The sequence below is a fragment of the Passer montanus genome, unplaced genomic scaffold, assembly GCF_014805655.1.
Source record: "Passer montanus isolate IOZ18808 unplaced genomic scaffold, ASM1480565v1 scaffold8, whole genome shotgun sequence".
NCBI lineage: Eukaryota > Metazoa > Chordata > Aves > Passeriformes > Passeridae > Passer > Passer montanus.
Window position 1 is genome coordinate 16,198,507 of NW_024373256.1, and position 12,848 is coordinate 16,211,354.

At 42.8% G+C, this 12,848-nt stretch overlaps 1 protein-coding gene across 2 annotated transcripts; it reads left to right on the forward strand.

The window, feature by feature from the left end:
* The first annotated feature begins 571 nt into the window (after positions 1-571).
* On the forward strand, positions 572-12,712 carry JPT2 (Jupiter microtubule associated homolog 2). Of its 2 annotated transcripts, none has more exons than XM_039732116.1 (5): positions 572-754; positions 6,605-6,753; positions 7,202-7,344; positions 9,587-9,632; positions 10,363-12,712. In XM_039732116.1, the coding sequence occupies exons 1-5, from the start codon at positions 630-632 to the stop codon at positions 10,545-10,547; spliced, it is 648 nt and encodes a 215-aa protein (XP_039588050.1). In that variant the 5' UTR covers positions 572-629; the 3' UTR covers positions 10,548-12,712. The 2 variants fall into 2 exon arrangements, with proteins under 2 accessions (XP_039588050.1, XP_039588051.1); XM_039732117.1 differs by lacking the exon at positions 572-754 and adding an exon at positions 1,086-1,453.
* The last annotated feature ends 136 nt before the right edge of the window (positions 12,713-12,848 follow it).

Consider the following 12,848-nt stretch of genomic DNA (forward strand, 5'->3'; position numbering starts at 1 on the left):
TCAGCAACTGTAATGACCAGAAAACTGAGCAAACTGCCTGCGCTGCATCGCCCTTCCTGCTCCATATCCTATTCGGCTGCTCGGGCTCGGGTCGCCCGCACTCCCTGGAGCCGCTGAAATCTCCCGCGCTGCACGCTCCCGCCGCGCCTGAGGGGCTGCCGTGGGCTGCCGGGGCTCGGGGCTCACTGCTCGGTTATCCCCGGACTCGGAAACGCTGCGTAGGGCAGTAGGTTACGAAGTCCTCCCTGAGGTTATTCCATACGCTGATCTTCCTTCTGCTTTCTTGCGCTGCATCGCCATGTCGAGGTGAAAGCCCCACATAAGGTCTTGACTGTAAGACCAAGGTTCGAGCCGGACCCACCCCCTCTGCTACCACAGCCCATACACCCACCCACCCCCGTCGCTTTAAATGCCCTCCCGCTGTTCGCCCCGCCCTTCCACCAGCCAATAGCTGTTCAGTTTCCTCTGACGGACGCGTAGAACAACCAATGGAAGGCATGCAGGATGAGCGCCGACGCGAGTCGTTTTAAGCTTCCCTCCCTCTGCGAGCCTGGCCGAACAGGCAGGATCTCGAGCGAGTGAGCTGTGTTCGATAGGCTGCTCGTCATGATGGGCAGCTAAGTCGGCCAATGGCCGGGCAAGGCGGGGCAGCCGGACTCCCCGCGGCGCGGTTGGAGCGGGGCTGCGGCGCGGAGGTGCTGAGTGCCACCATGTTCCAGGGCGGTGAGGTTGAGCCGGCCAAGCCTAGCTCCAGGTGGGACGATGGGGGACGTTCGGCGGAAGAGTCGTACGGCGACGCGGAGGCCTTCGCGGGGCTTTGTTCGGGCGCGGGAGGTGCGGGCTCCAGCTGAGGGCCGTGAGGGAGAGAGGGGGAGTGGGTCGCGGATGTAGTGTTCTGGCTGAGGAGATCGGGTCCTTCGAGGGGCCTCTTCGCCGCGGCGGGCGGAAGCGGAGCCCCATACCTCCCGTACCGCCGCGTAGAAGCCAGCGCGCGGCTGTTGCCTTCGCCGTCCCTCAGTTTACTTGTCCTGCGCCGCACGGGCTGGGCGGGGAGTGGCCGCACTGCGCTCCCGTCGGTGCTGCCTCGGGCTGAGGCCACGCTTGGGGCGCACGAGGAGAGCACCAGGGCTGGACGGGGCACCCACGCTTGACGCGCCCGGCCCGACTGCAGAGCTCCTGCAGGGACTCCGGCGCGGGGAGAAGGGCACAGCGCTGGGGAGCACCTTCTCCCGCCGTGTTTCTGCTCACGGGGAGCTAGGGGCCGCAGCTACTCTCTGTGCACAAACGCCTACAGATGTCGGCGTGTTTCCGCCCTACGAAGTTGAAGTATATTGCTTTGTTTGGAGGAGGGCAGTTACCTTGAATACTGCAAGGCGTGAGTGCAGTGAATAATCCGTCTGCGAGGCTGTCGCGTGGGGAAGGAGGAAGGGTTTCGAAATTGTCTAAGAATGCTGTAAGTTTTCCCGTATTCCAGTCGCTCCAAGCTGTAACATGGTTTTAGAATACTTTTGAGGATGCCCTGTCCTTGTTATAGTCTCTGAGAAGTGTCTGTTTTCATAGTAATTTTGAAACTACTTTTAACGCATAGATTGGGTTTCCGGGCAGACCATTGCAACGTGTTAGTTAACAGCGAGCAGAGGCGGCCTTGCAGTTTCCTCCCTGTTGCCGTGTAGAGGTGTGGTTGTGGTGCCTGAGAGCAGGCTGGAGCCGCTCACGGCTCTGTACCAGCGGCTGTGGAAGCACCGCAGGAACTGCCTTAGCGGGTTGGCAGTGTGGTCTCTTGAGGCATTTACTGTATCGACTCATGGCCTGTGCCTGCCATCAAGGGCAAAAGTACCTGGTTTAAAGACGCAGTTTATTCTGCTCATTCCCTGAACAAAACTTTGTTTAGCGAGAATGCAAATCCTTTTGTAGTTCTTCTTGGTACGGAGAAGTTGCTCTAATTAAATCTGAGCCTAATTCCAAATCACTGCAGCAACCACCACCAGCTGTGGAAGCGGGGAAAAGAAGTCTTCCTAGTGTGGAAATCTTGCCTAGAAAATTATAAACAAGTGTTTGCATTTTGAGAACTTCATAGTACAGGGGTATTACTGTTAGAAATAAATTATGCTAAGAAGATTTTAAGTGAAAGCTTTCACTTAATTGTCCAGTGAAATGCGTTTCTAGTGATCCTGTAAATGTTTACAATGATAGAGCCAGCAATTAGTTTGCTGAATTGAATTAACTGCCTAGTTTTATTTTATTAAACTTTAACAATGACATTTTGTATTTTTAAGCAAGTTTTGATTTTTCAAAATAAAACCTGGTACTACTTGTCTAAGAGCTTCTGAAAGCAAAACAGAACAGAGCTGTATCATTCAGCTGTTGTGCACTATAAAGACGCACTGTATTAAAATACACTTGATTCGTCCTGTGTATAAGCAGTTTCACAACTACTGCAAAGAGCTGACAATGGTAAATTCAGCCATCTTGGAAATGTAATACTCATGTTCCATCGGGGCCACTGCAGAGTATCTTGGGGCTTTCAGATCGAGAGCATGGTTGCATAACACAGCTTCTTTTTCTATGTGAGTGAGCTGTTTAATGAGCCGTGAGTCTCTATTGATCCCACAGCAGGAGTGCCCCAGGACCTCTGGTCTTGTTTTAGAGCCTGCAGTTCCAAACCTCAGCACCTGCTTTCTGCTAGTCTCTTATGTATAATGCAGCACTTATCTCCTGTATTAGAACAGTCTGAAAACTGGTAAAACTTTAGCATTTAACTTTCAGGCAGGATTAAAAAAAATTATGTAGAGAGTGTCTTGAAGTAATGAATAAGCCTTCCATAGGTTGGGTGAAAGGCTTAATGAGAAAAGGGCATTCAAGTTTTAGAAAGTAGGGGATGAAAAAAAAGGACCAGAAAAACTAACTAAAATTCTTCAAATCTGCCAGAAGAGAACAAAGCAATTAGTGGGGGCTTTTAAACTTGCAGAATAGGACTCTTGATTTAGCTATTTTAGAGGAGTTCACAAACTTCTGGCCTGCTGGAGGGGAGGGACAGAAAGGCAGATTTAGATTTTGTCGAAGACAAAGGATTGTTTTTTCATGGTTTGAAATAATAAAGCAACACCTTCCCAAAGGAATAAAGACCCAACATACCTGGCTACAAGAAACAAAAATGTCTCTGTATAAACTGGCATAATACTGATGTAAACTAAAATTACTATAAAGTATAAACTAAAGTTACTGTACATATGTTAAATTTCTGTGTACTCTGTTGGAGTAGCTCATCTTGGCTAGCTGAGTTTAGTGTGCTGTTTTCCTTTGTTAGGAATTTACAGGTGAAACTGGTGTGGCACCTGCATGTCTCACTGCTCTGGAACCAAGTACGTGGTAGTACAGGCTGGCCAGTAGTGATCTAGAGGCTACACAGAAAGAAAATAGCTTTGTAGTCTCCCACATATTTGGTTGGAGGGAGCAAGTGCAAAGCCCTGTCCTCTTGTTGGCATTGGCTGACAGACTTTGTTGCTGTACTTCAAGGTTATTTTTGGTAATTCCTGTCAATGACTTAGTTACATGACTTTGTACTAGTTCAAATTTTATTAACCTGGTGTCACTGCCATTTGAAAGTTTATGTAATGCTTGGAAGGTTCCCAGCATTTTGAAGTTCTTCAAATTGAGATGGTAAGTCCACTTTGTGTATGTAGAGTCAAGACATTATTTTGCGTGATGCTGGCAGAAAAGGTACTTGTGCTGATTTCTACCTTGTAAGTACCATCAGTGATGCCTCTGGTTAACTGTTCAACAGCAGGGTTTTCATAGTGTGGCTACTAATGTGAAAATAAAGAGGACAGTATAAGATTAATCAGTGTTGGATTTCTTTTGATAAAGTTTCTTTACTGAATTCTCAAGATTTTAAATCTTATGATGGGTTTTCTCTAGAATTTCTTTCTGCAATAGCTATTAAAACCCATTGCAGGAATGAGAAGTAATTTGATTCTTACGACTGGCTATTTTTCTTAAATAAAAAAAAAATAAAATTGGAATGTAGTTATTTTATTATTCCCTCCTATGCTTGTAGGCATGTGTTAAGCAAACAGTGTGGTAAATTAAATGAATCTGGGCTGTAAGAGACTCCAGCTGTATAAACAGCTTTTTACTTCCTTTCAGTCTCTTTGCTGGTATATATACTTAGTGTAGTTGGAATGCAAGAAAGACTAAATGCAGTTTAAAAATAGCTGAAAAGAATAGGTAAAGTAAAAAATAATTTAAATTATGTGAGAAAAGTTCACTTTAACAGAGACCCCTTCCCAAACTACTTTTTTGTAGAGTTCTCTTTTCTTTGTCTCCCCACTTTTTATGTACTTAAACTGCCTCATGGCTTCTGGACCATCGTGAATGTTTGAAATACATAATTTACCTATACAATATCTGCTTTAATTGTGGGTTTAAGTCTTCTAAAATATGTGAAGAGCACAGAGGCTAGTTGGATCTGTAGTCTGTTGGACACTAAATTGTAAATAAATAAGCTTTGTATGATCTAACCTGTGCTTTGGACAAGGAGTTGTCCTGTCTTCTGAAATTCTAGTTACTCCTTAAGCTGAAGGTGTTTATTACATCCACAATCATACTAAGAATTAAAATATTGAAATTGGCAAGCACAGACAGTCCCTCTTAGCCTAGTACTGTGTATATAAACTGTTTCCAGACTATAAGAGAAACTTTTTCTCCTTCCCAAAAGGCCTAAAACTGCCTTCTGCATGTTGAGATCTGAAATGCACACAAAGCTCATTTTCTGACAAAGCAGCCAAATATCTCTACTTTTGTGAAATTAAATTTTAAACTGGAGTAGATCTTGGCACCAAGAGGTACCTCATTTTATACTCAGTGTAGCTCACCTGTGATGACCATGCTGCTGTCACATGGCTAGGGAGAGGAGGGGTTGTAATAATTCACTGACATTTGAATTGTGTTCAGGTAGGGTGGGATCAAGATCTTGCAATTTATAACTGGTCTCTTGGTTTAAAAGCAAAGGTTACTTTAGGTTCCAGATCAAGGGTTAAGATTAGAAGTAGCTGCTTAATTGAGCTGCTACCTTTGTTCAGCTGCGAAGACTGTGGGTAATTGGTAGATGTAACTGTAAAAATTATTTTTGATACAGAATCCCAGAATTGGAAAAAGGTTGGAAAAGCCCTCTAAGATCACGGAGTTGGACCTTTGATTGCTTGTCAACTAGACCAGAGCATTAAGTGCCACATTCAGTCATTTTGTGAACCCCTCCAGGGATGGTGACTCTACCACTGCTCAGGGCAGCCCATTCCAATGTTTAACATCCCTTCCTGTGAAGAAATTCCTCCTGATGTCCAGTATGCCCTCTCCAGGCACAACTTGAGGCTGCTTCCTCTTGTCCAGTTCCTTACTCTGTGGTAGAAGAGCCCAAACCCACCCCGGCTGCAGCCTCTCATCAGGGAGTTGTGCAGAGCCAGAAGGTCCCCCCGAGCCTCCTTTTCTACAGGCTGAGCCCCCTCAGGTGCTTCTCATCAGAGTTGTGCTCCAGACCTGTCCCCAGCTCCGTTCTTTTATGGATATGCTCCAGCCACTTAAGGTCTTTATTGTCATGAGGGGCCCAAAACTGCCCCTACGATTTGAGGTGCCTCACCAGTGCCCAGCAGAGGTTACTGTCCTGGTTCTGGTGCAGGCCAGGATGTCACTGACCTTGCGTACCTGAGCACACCCGGCTTATGTTCAGCCACTGTCAACCAGCACTCACAGGACCTTTTTTTTGCTGAACTTCTTTCAGCCATATTTAGGTATTAATATCTTTCCTGTGCTTTTTCTGTTAATTTTCCAACTAATTTCCACTGATTCTACTCCCAAATAGTAGTTTGGTTCCTTTTTGGGGTGGGACCTGTAGTCTGTTGAACGAGACCTAAGCATTAACTATGGAATTACTACTGAAGGACAAGCATGACTTTTGTTAAGTTTTCAAAAAGTCAGATAATTTCTGCTGTAAGCTCCAATTTTTCTGCAGATCCATTCGATATCCTCTGGTGCAAAGCTTTAGTTTTAATGAATTTGCAGCTTGACTGCTAAAGAATTGACTTTTTGGTGTTCTGTCTCTCCATTCTAAACTACAGCGGCTATTATGATAATTGATAGTTGGGACTAGCAAATTTTTAGTAGTTATGAAATGTCTGCCTTTATTTAAAAGCCAGGGGCTATGAATTGTATCACAGATTCAAAGTTGGTATGTGCAGTTTAGCAAGAAGTATGATTCTATAATAGTTATTTTTAAAATCCTAACCATCATAATCTCAGTTGTTTCTGGAACACCGCAGATAGCATAGCCATTTGTGTAGGTGGCAGTGTTAGGATCATTCCATGTAATCATAGATACCTTAATGATCAAGTTGACTGACCAGGAGGTTGGAAATATTTGTGCTGAACTTAAGAATATTAAAACAGCTCTTGAAAAGTAGATACTTCATGGATATAGTAGAATTACCTAAAATAAATTAAAATCAGGATAGTTGCATACAAGGAGAGAATGGAAAGGGGACATCAAATATATTGAATGCAATAAATTTTAAATTAACTTTCATATCTTGTTTCTTATTCTGTGATACAGGGTATTGAAGCCCCCAGGGGGAGATTCTAGTAATCTCTTTGGGAGTACAGAAGAAGTGTCTTCTTCAAGCAGGCCACACCGGATGGCATCCAATATCTTTGGAGCATCAGAAAAACCTCAGAGCATTCCAAAAAGAACAAACCCTCCAGGTAAAAGCTGCCCCCTCTTTCTGTATGACTGGCCTCTGAATTGCAGCTTTTTTGTGCTCCTAAACTGGAACACTGGGATCTGTCTTTTTATGTTGCATTCTTATATACTGAGTAGGTTTGAACAACAAATGTCTTCAAACTTCTGAATATATGAATACTTCAGTGATTTGCATGTTCACAGACTTTTAAGCACATTATTCAAGACTTAATTCTTTCCAAATTGAGGTTCTGAGAAATGATGAAAGGAAACCACTTCTATTGTACAGTTGTCAACAGTTAGCTCAATTTGAGACTTGCAGGTGAATTGTAACAAAGGATTTCAACTAGGCAAATACGACTAAGTCCCTAGGCAGCAGGGTTGTAGAAGTCCTTGAATTATATGTATATATATATTTTTTTAATATAGTGTGATTAATCTAGAAAAAAAGTCTTAACAACTGCCTTGCAGGAGGAAAAGAAAGTGGCATTTTTGAGGACTCTAGTTCTGCTCAGCCTCGTCCACGCTTGAATCCACCTGGTGGGAAGACAAGCGATATCTTTGGATCTCCTGTCTCTCCTAGCATTGTGCGAGCACACCCGAACAAACCCAAGGTATTTGTACTTCTGTTGCTGTCGGAAGCCAGCAGCTGCAGGGTCCTGTTGTGCTCTGTCATGTGCCTGTGCTCTCCCTAAGAACAAAACTGAATGTGCAGGGAGTGACTTTGAGTTAGACATTCCCAAAGTCTCTTTGATAGCTTGTTATTTTGGGTGTATCAGATCTCTGCAGTTTGTTCTAAAAGTATTAATTAGACTGTGGATGTGCATTAAAAAAAAAAAAAGAAAATAAAAAAGCCTTTGATCTTTCTTATACGTGAGGTACAGCTGGAGCTCTTGACAGAGCCAAGAGACATTTAAACTGGATAGGGAGGAGATGTTTCTCCTTATTCTGCAGTTTGGCAGATGTGATCTTGATGTAGACTCGGGAAATTGGTGAGCTGCAGTCATAAACCTTTGTGAGGCCTGGCTGTGCCCTTCAGCTCTCTTAAATACATGTATCTACAGTCACCTTGAAAGCACTTTAGCAGATTAGGCGTACAGTGATGAATAGTGAAAAATTGAACTTTAGATTAGTGGTGTCAGGCCCAGCAGGTACTTGATTTGTACAAGATAGACAAAAGTGTCTCTTAGTATAGTATTACAGTTGTTACATATAGGTTATACAGTTGAGTTTTGATCTTAAAGCTGGGATGTGTAATAGTTGCTTGTAGTTATGACCACCTCTGTGTTTGGAAAAAGCAGGATACATTACCAGTTACTGTATTTTAAAGTGCCCTATATGCAGATTTACAACGTGCTGCCCTACTCTAAGTAACTACTAAGTAGTGAGTAGCTATTATGGTGATGTTTCTGGCATGTCAAATAGCGTGGAAATTTAACATTCTATGAAACTGCAGTGGTTTAGGAATGGTATTCCCCAGTTCAGTGTTCCCACTGAAAACACTGCAAAACATGCACCACACATGCTCCTCTCCCCCTTTCCCCTGTGGCTGGGGGAGAAATTGGAGGTAAAAGGTAAAATCATGGGTTGAGGTATGAACAATTTACTGGAAATAGCAATGAGATAAGAAGAGAACAGTAACAGCCACAAAATTAATAACGGAGTATACAAGAAGGATGAACAGTTCACACATGAGGGCTCACCACATGGAACACAGCACTATCCCAACTGCTCAGCCACCACTGGCCACCCCACACTCTGCACACGATGTGGTATAGAATAAGCTTCAGGTCCCTGCCATGCCCTCCCTGGCTACTGCAAAAATTAACCCTGTACTGGCTGGAACCAGGACAGAAATTGTCATTCTGCTGAAAACCGTCTAGATTTTCCTGGAAGCTTAAGAAGAAAGGATCAGTCCAATTTAACTTTCTTGCCTTTGTTTTTATCCCCTTAAATTTAAGGTGTTGGTAGAGTGCTTTTTTTATGCATGTTCTGAATAGTATCTGGGGCCATATGAAAAGATGGGGAGGAAAAATAAGATTGGGAGCTAGGTTTTGACAGGAGTAGTGGTCTTGGTGTAGGAGAGGGCTTTGCTTCTCTGTACCCCTTTATTGGGTTGTTCGCTCTTTCTTTTTAGTTACTTTTTCAGAAATGTAACTAATTCCTGTGGATACTGACTAAATGGAGGACACCATTGTGGAAATTCTTATGTCATTAATTAGAGCATTGGAATTGTGGGACATACGGAGCTGGAAAGAAGACACGCAAATTGAGTTTCATGGGTGGGAAAACACACTTCTCTGAAGTGTAGCTGTGTATTTCCAACAGTCAGTTCAGATTGTTGGGGAAATGGTCTTAAAATGTTTTGATTATTACCTGACTGTTGGGATACTTGGTGAAGACAAGAATTGCTGCATACAAATAGGGTCTTCAAGGGCTGCTGGTATTACAGTTGTGTGTACCAACCACTCCTGCGTGATAGCAGGTACTTGACAGGAGTGGTAATTCCTGATCTTAAAATCAATGAATCCTTAAGGTTGGAGAAGGCCTCTAAAATTGAGTCTGGCAGTTAACCCAGCACTGCTGTGCTTACCATTTTGATGATCTAATGTTGCCTCTTCATCCATGTTTCAATGAGTTGTCCAAGATGTGCACCTTGCCATAACATAGAAGATTTGTGCCCCTGCTTTTGGGGTTCTGTAGAAGTGGAGGGAATGAAGGACTGCACACAGCTTGCTTTTATTTGATCAGTGATCTGTAAACTTAGAAATGAAGCAAAATTTCCAGAAAGATTTTTTGACAGACTTGCTGTTTGAGAACAATAATACACTAAGATAGTTTTTTATTTCTTTGCAGGATCACATTGTCTTAAAAGAAGAGGAAATACCAAAGAAGCTAGAAGGTCAGCAATAGAAATTATTTTCTTTGTTCTCTTTGAGAAGATAAGCTATGAGGAAGTTTCTTGTGCTTCTGCTTAAACATTAGCCTAGTCTCATGTTTTTAGGATAATATGACTAAAAAGTTTAGTCAGAAATCTAAGTGCTTGTCTCAAGGAAATGGTTCTCTTCCTCTTATTGAGGAGAACACAGGCATGAATTGTGATACTCTGTGTCTGTGTTTAGACTTTGCTTGATACTCTGTGTGTGTGTGTATATAAATATGTATGGAGTCTGTATATGGCAAAACCACTTCCTCTCTTGCCATCTCCTTCAAATGGCTAATTTTGGCCTTCTGTAGTTATGAATAATTAATGGTTGACAAAATTTATTATTGCTCAGCTGTTAAAGAATGATGGGATCCCTGCTTTAAAGCTCAGTATGAAAAGATTGGTACATTGTATCTCTTAATTGCCTGCAACTGCCAAAATAATTCTGAAAGTGTATTGCTCTGTCTTTATATCCTTAGAAAGGATATGAAAGATTAGAAAAATTGCTGAAGGAAGAGAGGAATTGTTGTGAAATTATTTTCTTACTACGTGTTTCCTTCAGAAAAAAATGAACAGGTAATAAGAAACCTTGGTGTGCTAGGAATGGGAGATGTGGGGAAAAAATGCAGCTGACAGAAGATGAGGCACTTTGTGCACTACAGAGTAGTGAGTGATCTGATGATCTAATATGTTTTCTTTAATGTAGCTGCAGAAAATATCAAACAACACCTGGAAGATGGAGGTGAGAAAAAAGCTCTGGGCAAAGAGGAGCAATGCAAGGAGCCAGAACCCAAGATGGACAATCACGAACCCCGACTAGGGCCAAGGCCACGCTCGCACAACAAAGTCCTCAATCCGCCAGGGGGGAAATCCAGCATTGCGTTCTATTAGGGTCATCATGTCACTGTCACTAATGGAGAAACTCTTGTCTGTGGCAGTGAGGTCAGTTTATACACAATTGCTTGTGAATAGATTCTTAGGCAGATGGATGAGGGTTATGTTAGAGTACGTAGGAAGGATTATCTGGTGATTTGGGGAGGAAGGGCTGGGGAGGGAATGGGTGCCTTGTGGAAGATGTGAGTACTGGCCTGCCTGGGTGGACAGCAGAGCCAGACATTAGTATAACTTTATGAAAAATTAGTGCTGCTTATTGGTGAGTTCTTCAGACTGTTAGGTAAGAACCTAACAGTCTAGCTTGTGGCTCAGGACGCTCTTGTGGAATACAGTCAACATGTCAAACATGGTGCATGGGAAGGGGCCTGAAGGTCACGCTTGAAGATTCTGGAGTACAGCAGGTACTTTCCCCTAGGCAATGGGATGCAGCTTCCAGCATGAGCTGATTTGCGGTCATGTGAATATAACTGTGTTCTGTTGGAACAAATAGTGCTGCCATGGTTAAGAGTGTCTTCAGTCATTGCTTCTTTTCTCCTTTCTTGCTTGCAGCACATGATTGCTGATACAAGGACAAAATATGTTGAAAGTTTCTTTTATAGTCATACACAATGAAATGTTTGTAAAGATTGTGGTCTTCCCCTGCGTAGGTATTCAGGTCTTTTGGATGCCTTTAGTAATTTGCTGATTACGGTGACTAGCTCTTCACATGTGGCAGTCCAACTTGCTGTTTCATGTAGGTGCTTCTAGTTGAGTGTTTGTATATTTTCTGGTAAAAATGTGGATGCAGACAATAGCTTTATGGTACTCTTTGAACAGAGGCAACGTGGAAGTTTACAGTGGACAGTACACTGAGATATCAGCCAGGTCGCTCTGACCCAGCCTTTGTAGAAAGGGCTTAGCTTCAGCACAGGTTTTCACTTGGCTCCCTGTGGAAACCAGGACAGTTCTCCTGTCCCCACCACAGTAAGTTTCCTGTTGGTTTTGCCTGTGCTGAGTCTGTTAGTGGATTCTTCCATCTTTCATCAGCCTTACCTCTGCATTTCATTGTCTCGGATTTTTATTTTGAAAACTGTGTGAGCTCTCCCCAACCTAGAGTTGTAGTTGATTTTGCTGTAGATTACCTTAGTTGGAAAACAAAAGCCAGCACAAACAGAAGGTTTGTATTACTAAAATCTATCATAAATCAAGTTTGGAAGATATGCATGTTTTGCACAGTTATTTTTGGAGGAGGGTTTGTTCTCTGAATGGATTTTATGATCATATCCAGAGCTTTGATACATGAATGTTAACTCTAGGTGCTTACTGTTAAATATATGGAATACTGACCTTTTAAATCTGACATATCAAAACAGGCGTTGTTCAGGTACACCAAAGAACAAGTGGCCTTATTGTGTATAACCACTGCTGTTCTAGCCCACGTTCCCTGGGAACTGCTGCCATTGAGACAGGATGCTGGACCAGGTGCTAACCTTTCTGTGATTGTAATGCTTCCTAGGCTGCACAGTTCCCTTGTGTCAGCAGCAGTGGGTGACTACTTTAAAACTTAGTTGCCTTTTCAAATGGTGAAACATATGGGGCAGTGCTAGGATAGAAACAGCCATGTAAAGTAGGGATTGAAATGCCTTTGTACCTTTCATATTGGTTTGGAGCTGCCATTTAATTTTCCCCCAGGAAAACAAGGCAGTAGTTCAAACTGCAACCCTGGAATGAATTTATGTTAGTTCTAAATAGGTATTTCTTAGCACCTCTTCCTGAGTCTGTGCTCTCCAGCCTCTGGCTGAGTCTCAGACTCATTAGCCATTTCAGTTTCTTGTTCCAGTACTTGACAGCAAGCTGTCATATAGAAAAATCAACCGGAGGCTACTTCCTACATTGCAGGCTCTGGTGTAGCTCATGCTGTCTGCAATACCAAGCATTTGGCATATTTTATTTAGTACCCAATGTGCGTTGGCTTCAGTGTCTGTCCTTTAAAGAACAACTTCTAACTAGGCCTTAAATTAGTTAAACTATGTTAAATTTCTTGCATTTCTTTCTTTGAAATTAAAACAATGTTTTCAGCTCTTCAAGTAAGATTGATCTGAACATTTCTCGGGGACAGAGGGGGATTGGAAATCAAATGACAGAAGATGCAGTTAACAATAAACAAGTATTTTGTTACTTCATTGTGTGCTATAGATGGCTACTTTTATAAATTGGTCACTACTCTATTTCACCATAGATGCACTGGTGAATTTTATGGTCTGAAATGGGAAAAACGGCACATATATTTTCAGGCCTTCTGTACATGGGACTGTGCTC

Excerpts from the sequence above, each read along its gene's own strand:
- JPT2 (XM_039732116.1), top strand. The coding sequence starts at position 630 with ATGGCCGGGCAAGGCGGGGCAGCCGGACTCCCCGCGGCGCGGTTGGAG. Across the intron at positions 755-6,604 it reads CCGGCCAAGCCTAGCTCCAG|GGTATTGAAGCCCCCAGGGG; the intron begins GTGGGACGATGG and ends TCTGTGATACAG. Across the intron at positions 7,345-9,586 it reads CACACCCGAACAAACCCAAG|GATCACATTGTCTTAAAAGA; the intron begins GTATTTGTACTT and ends ATTTCTTTGCAG.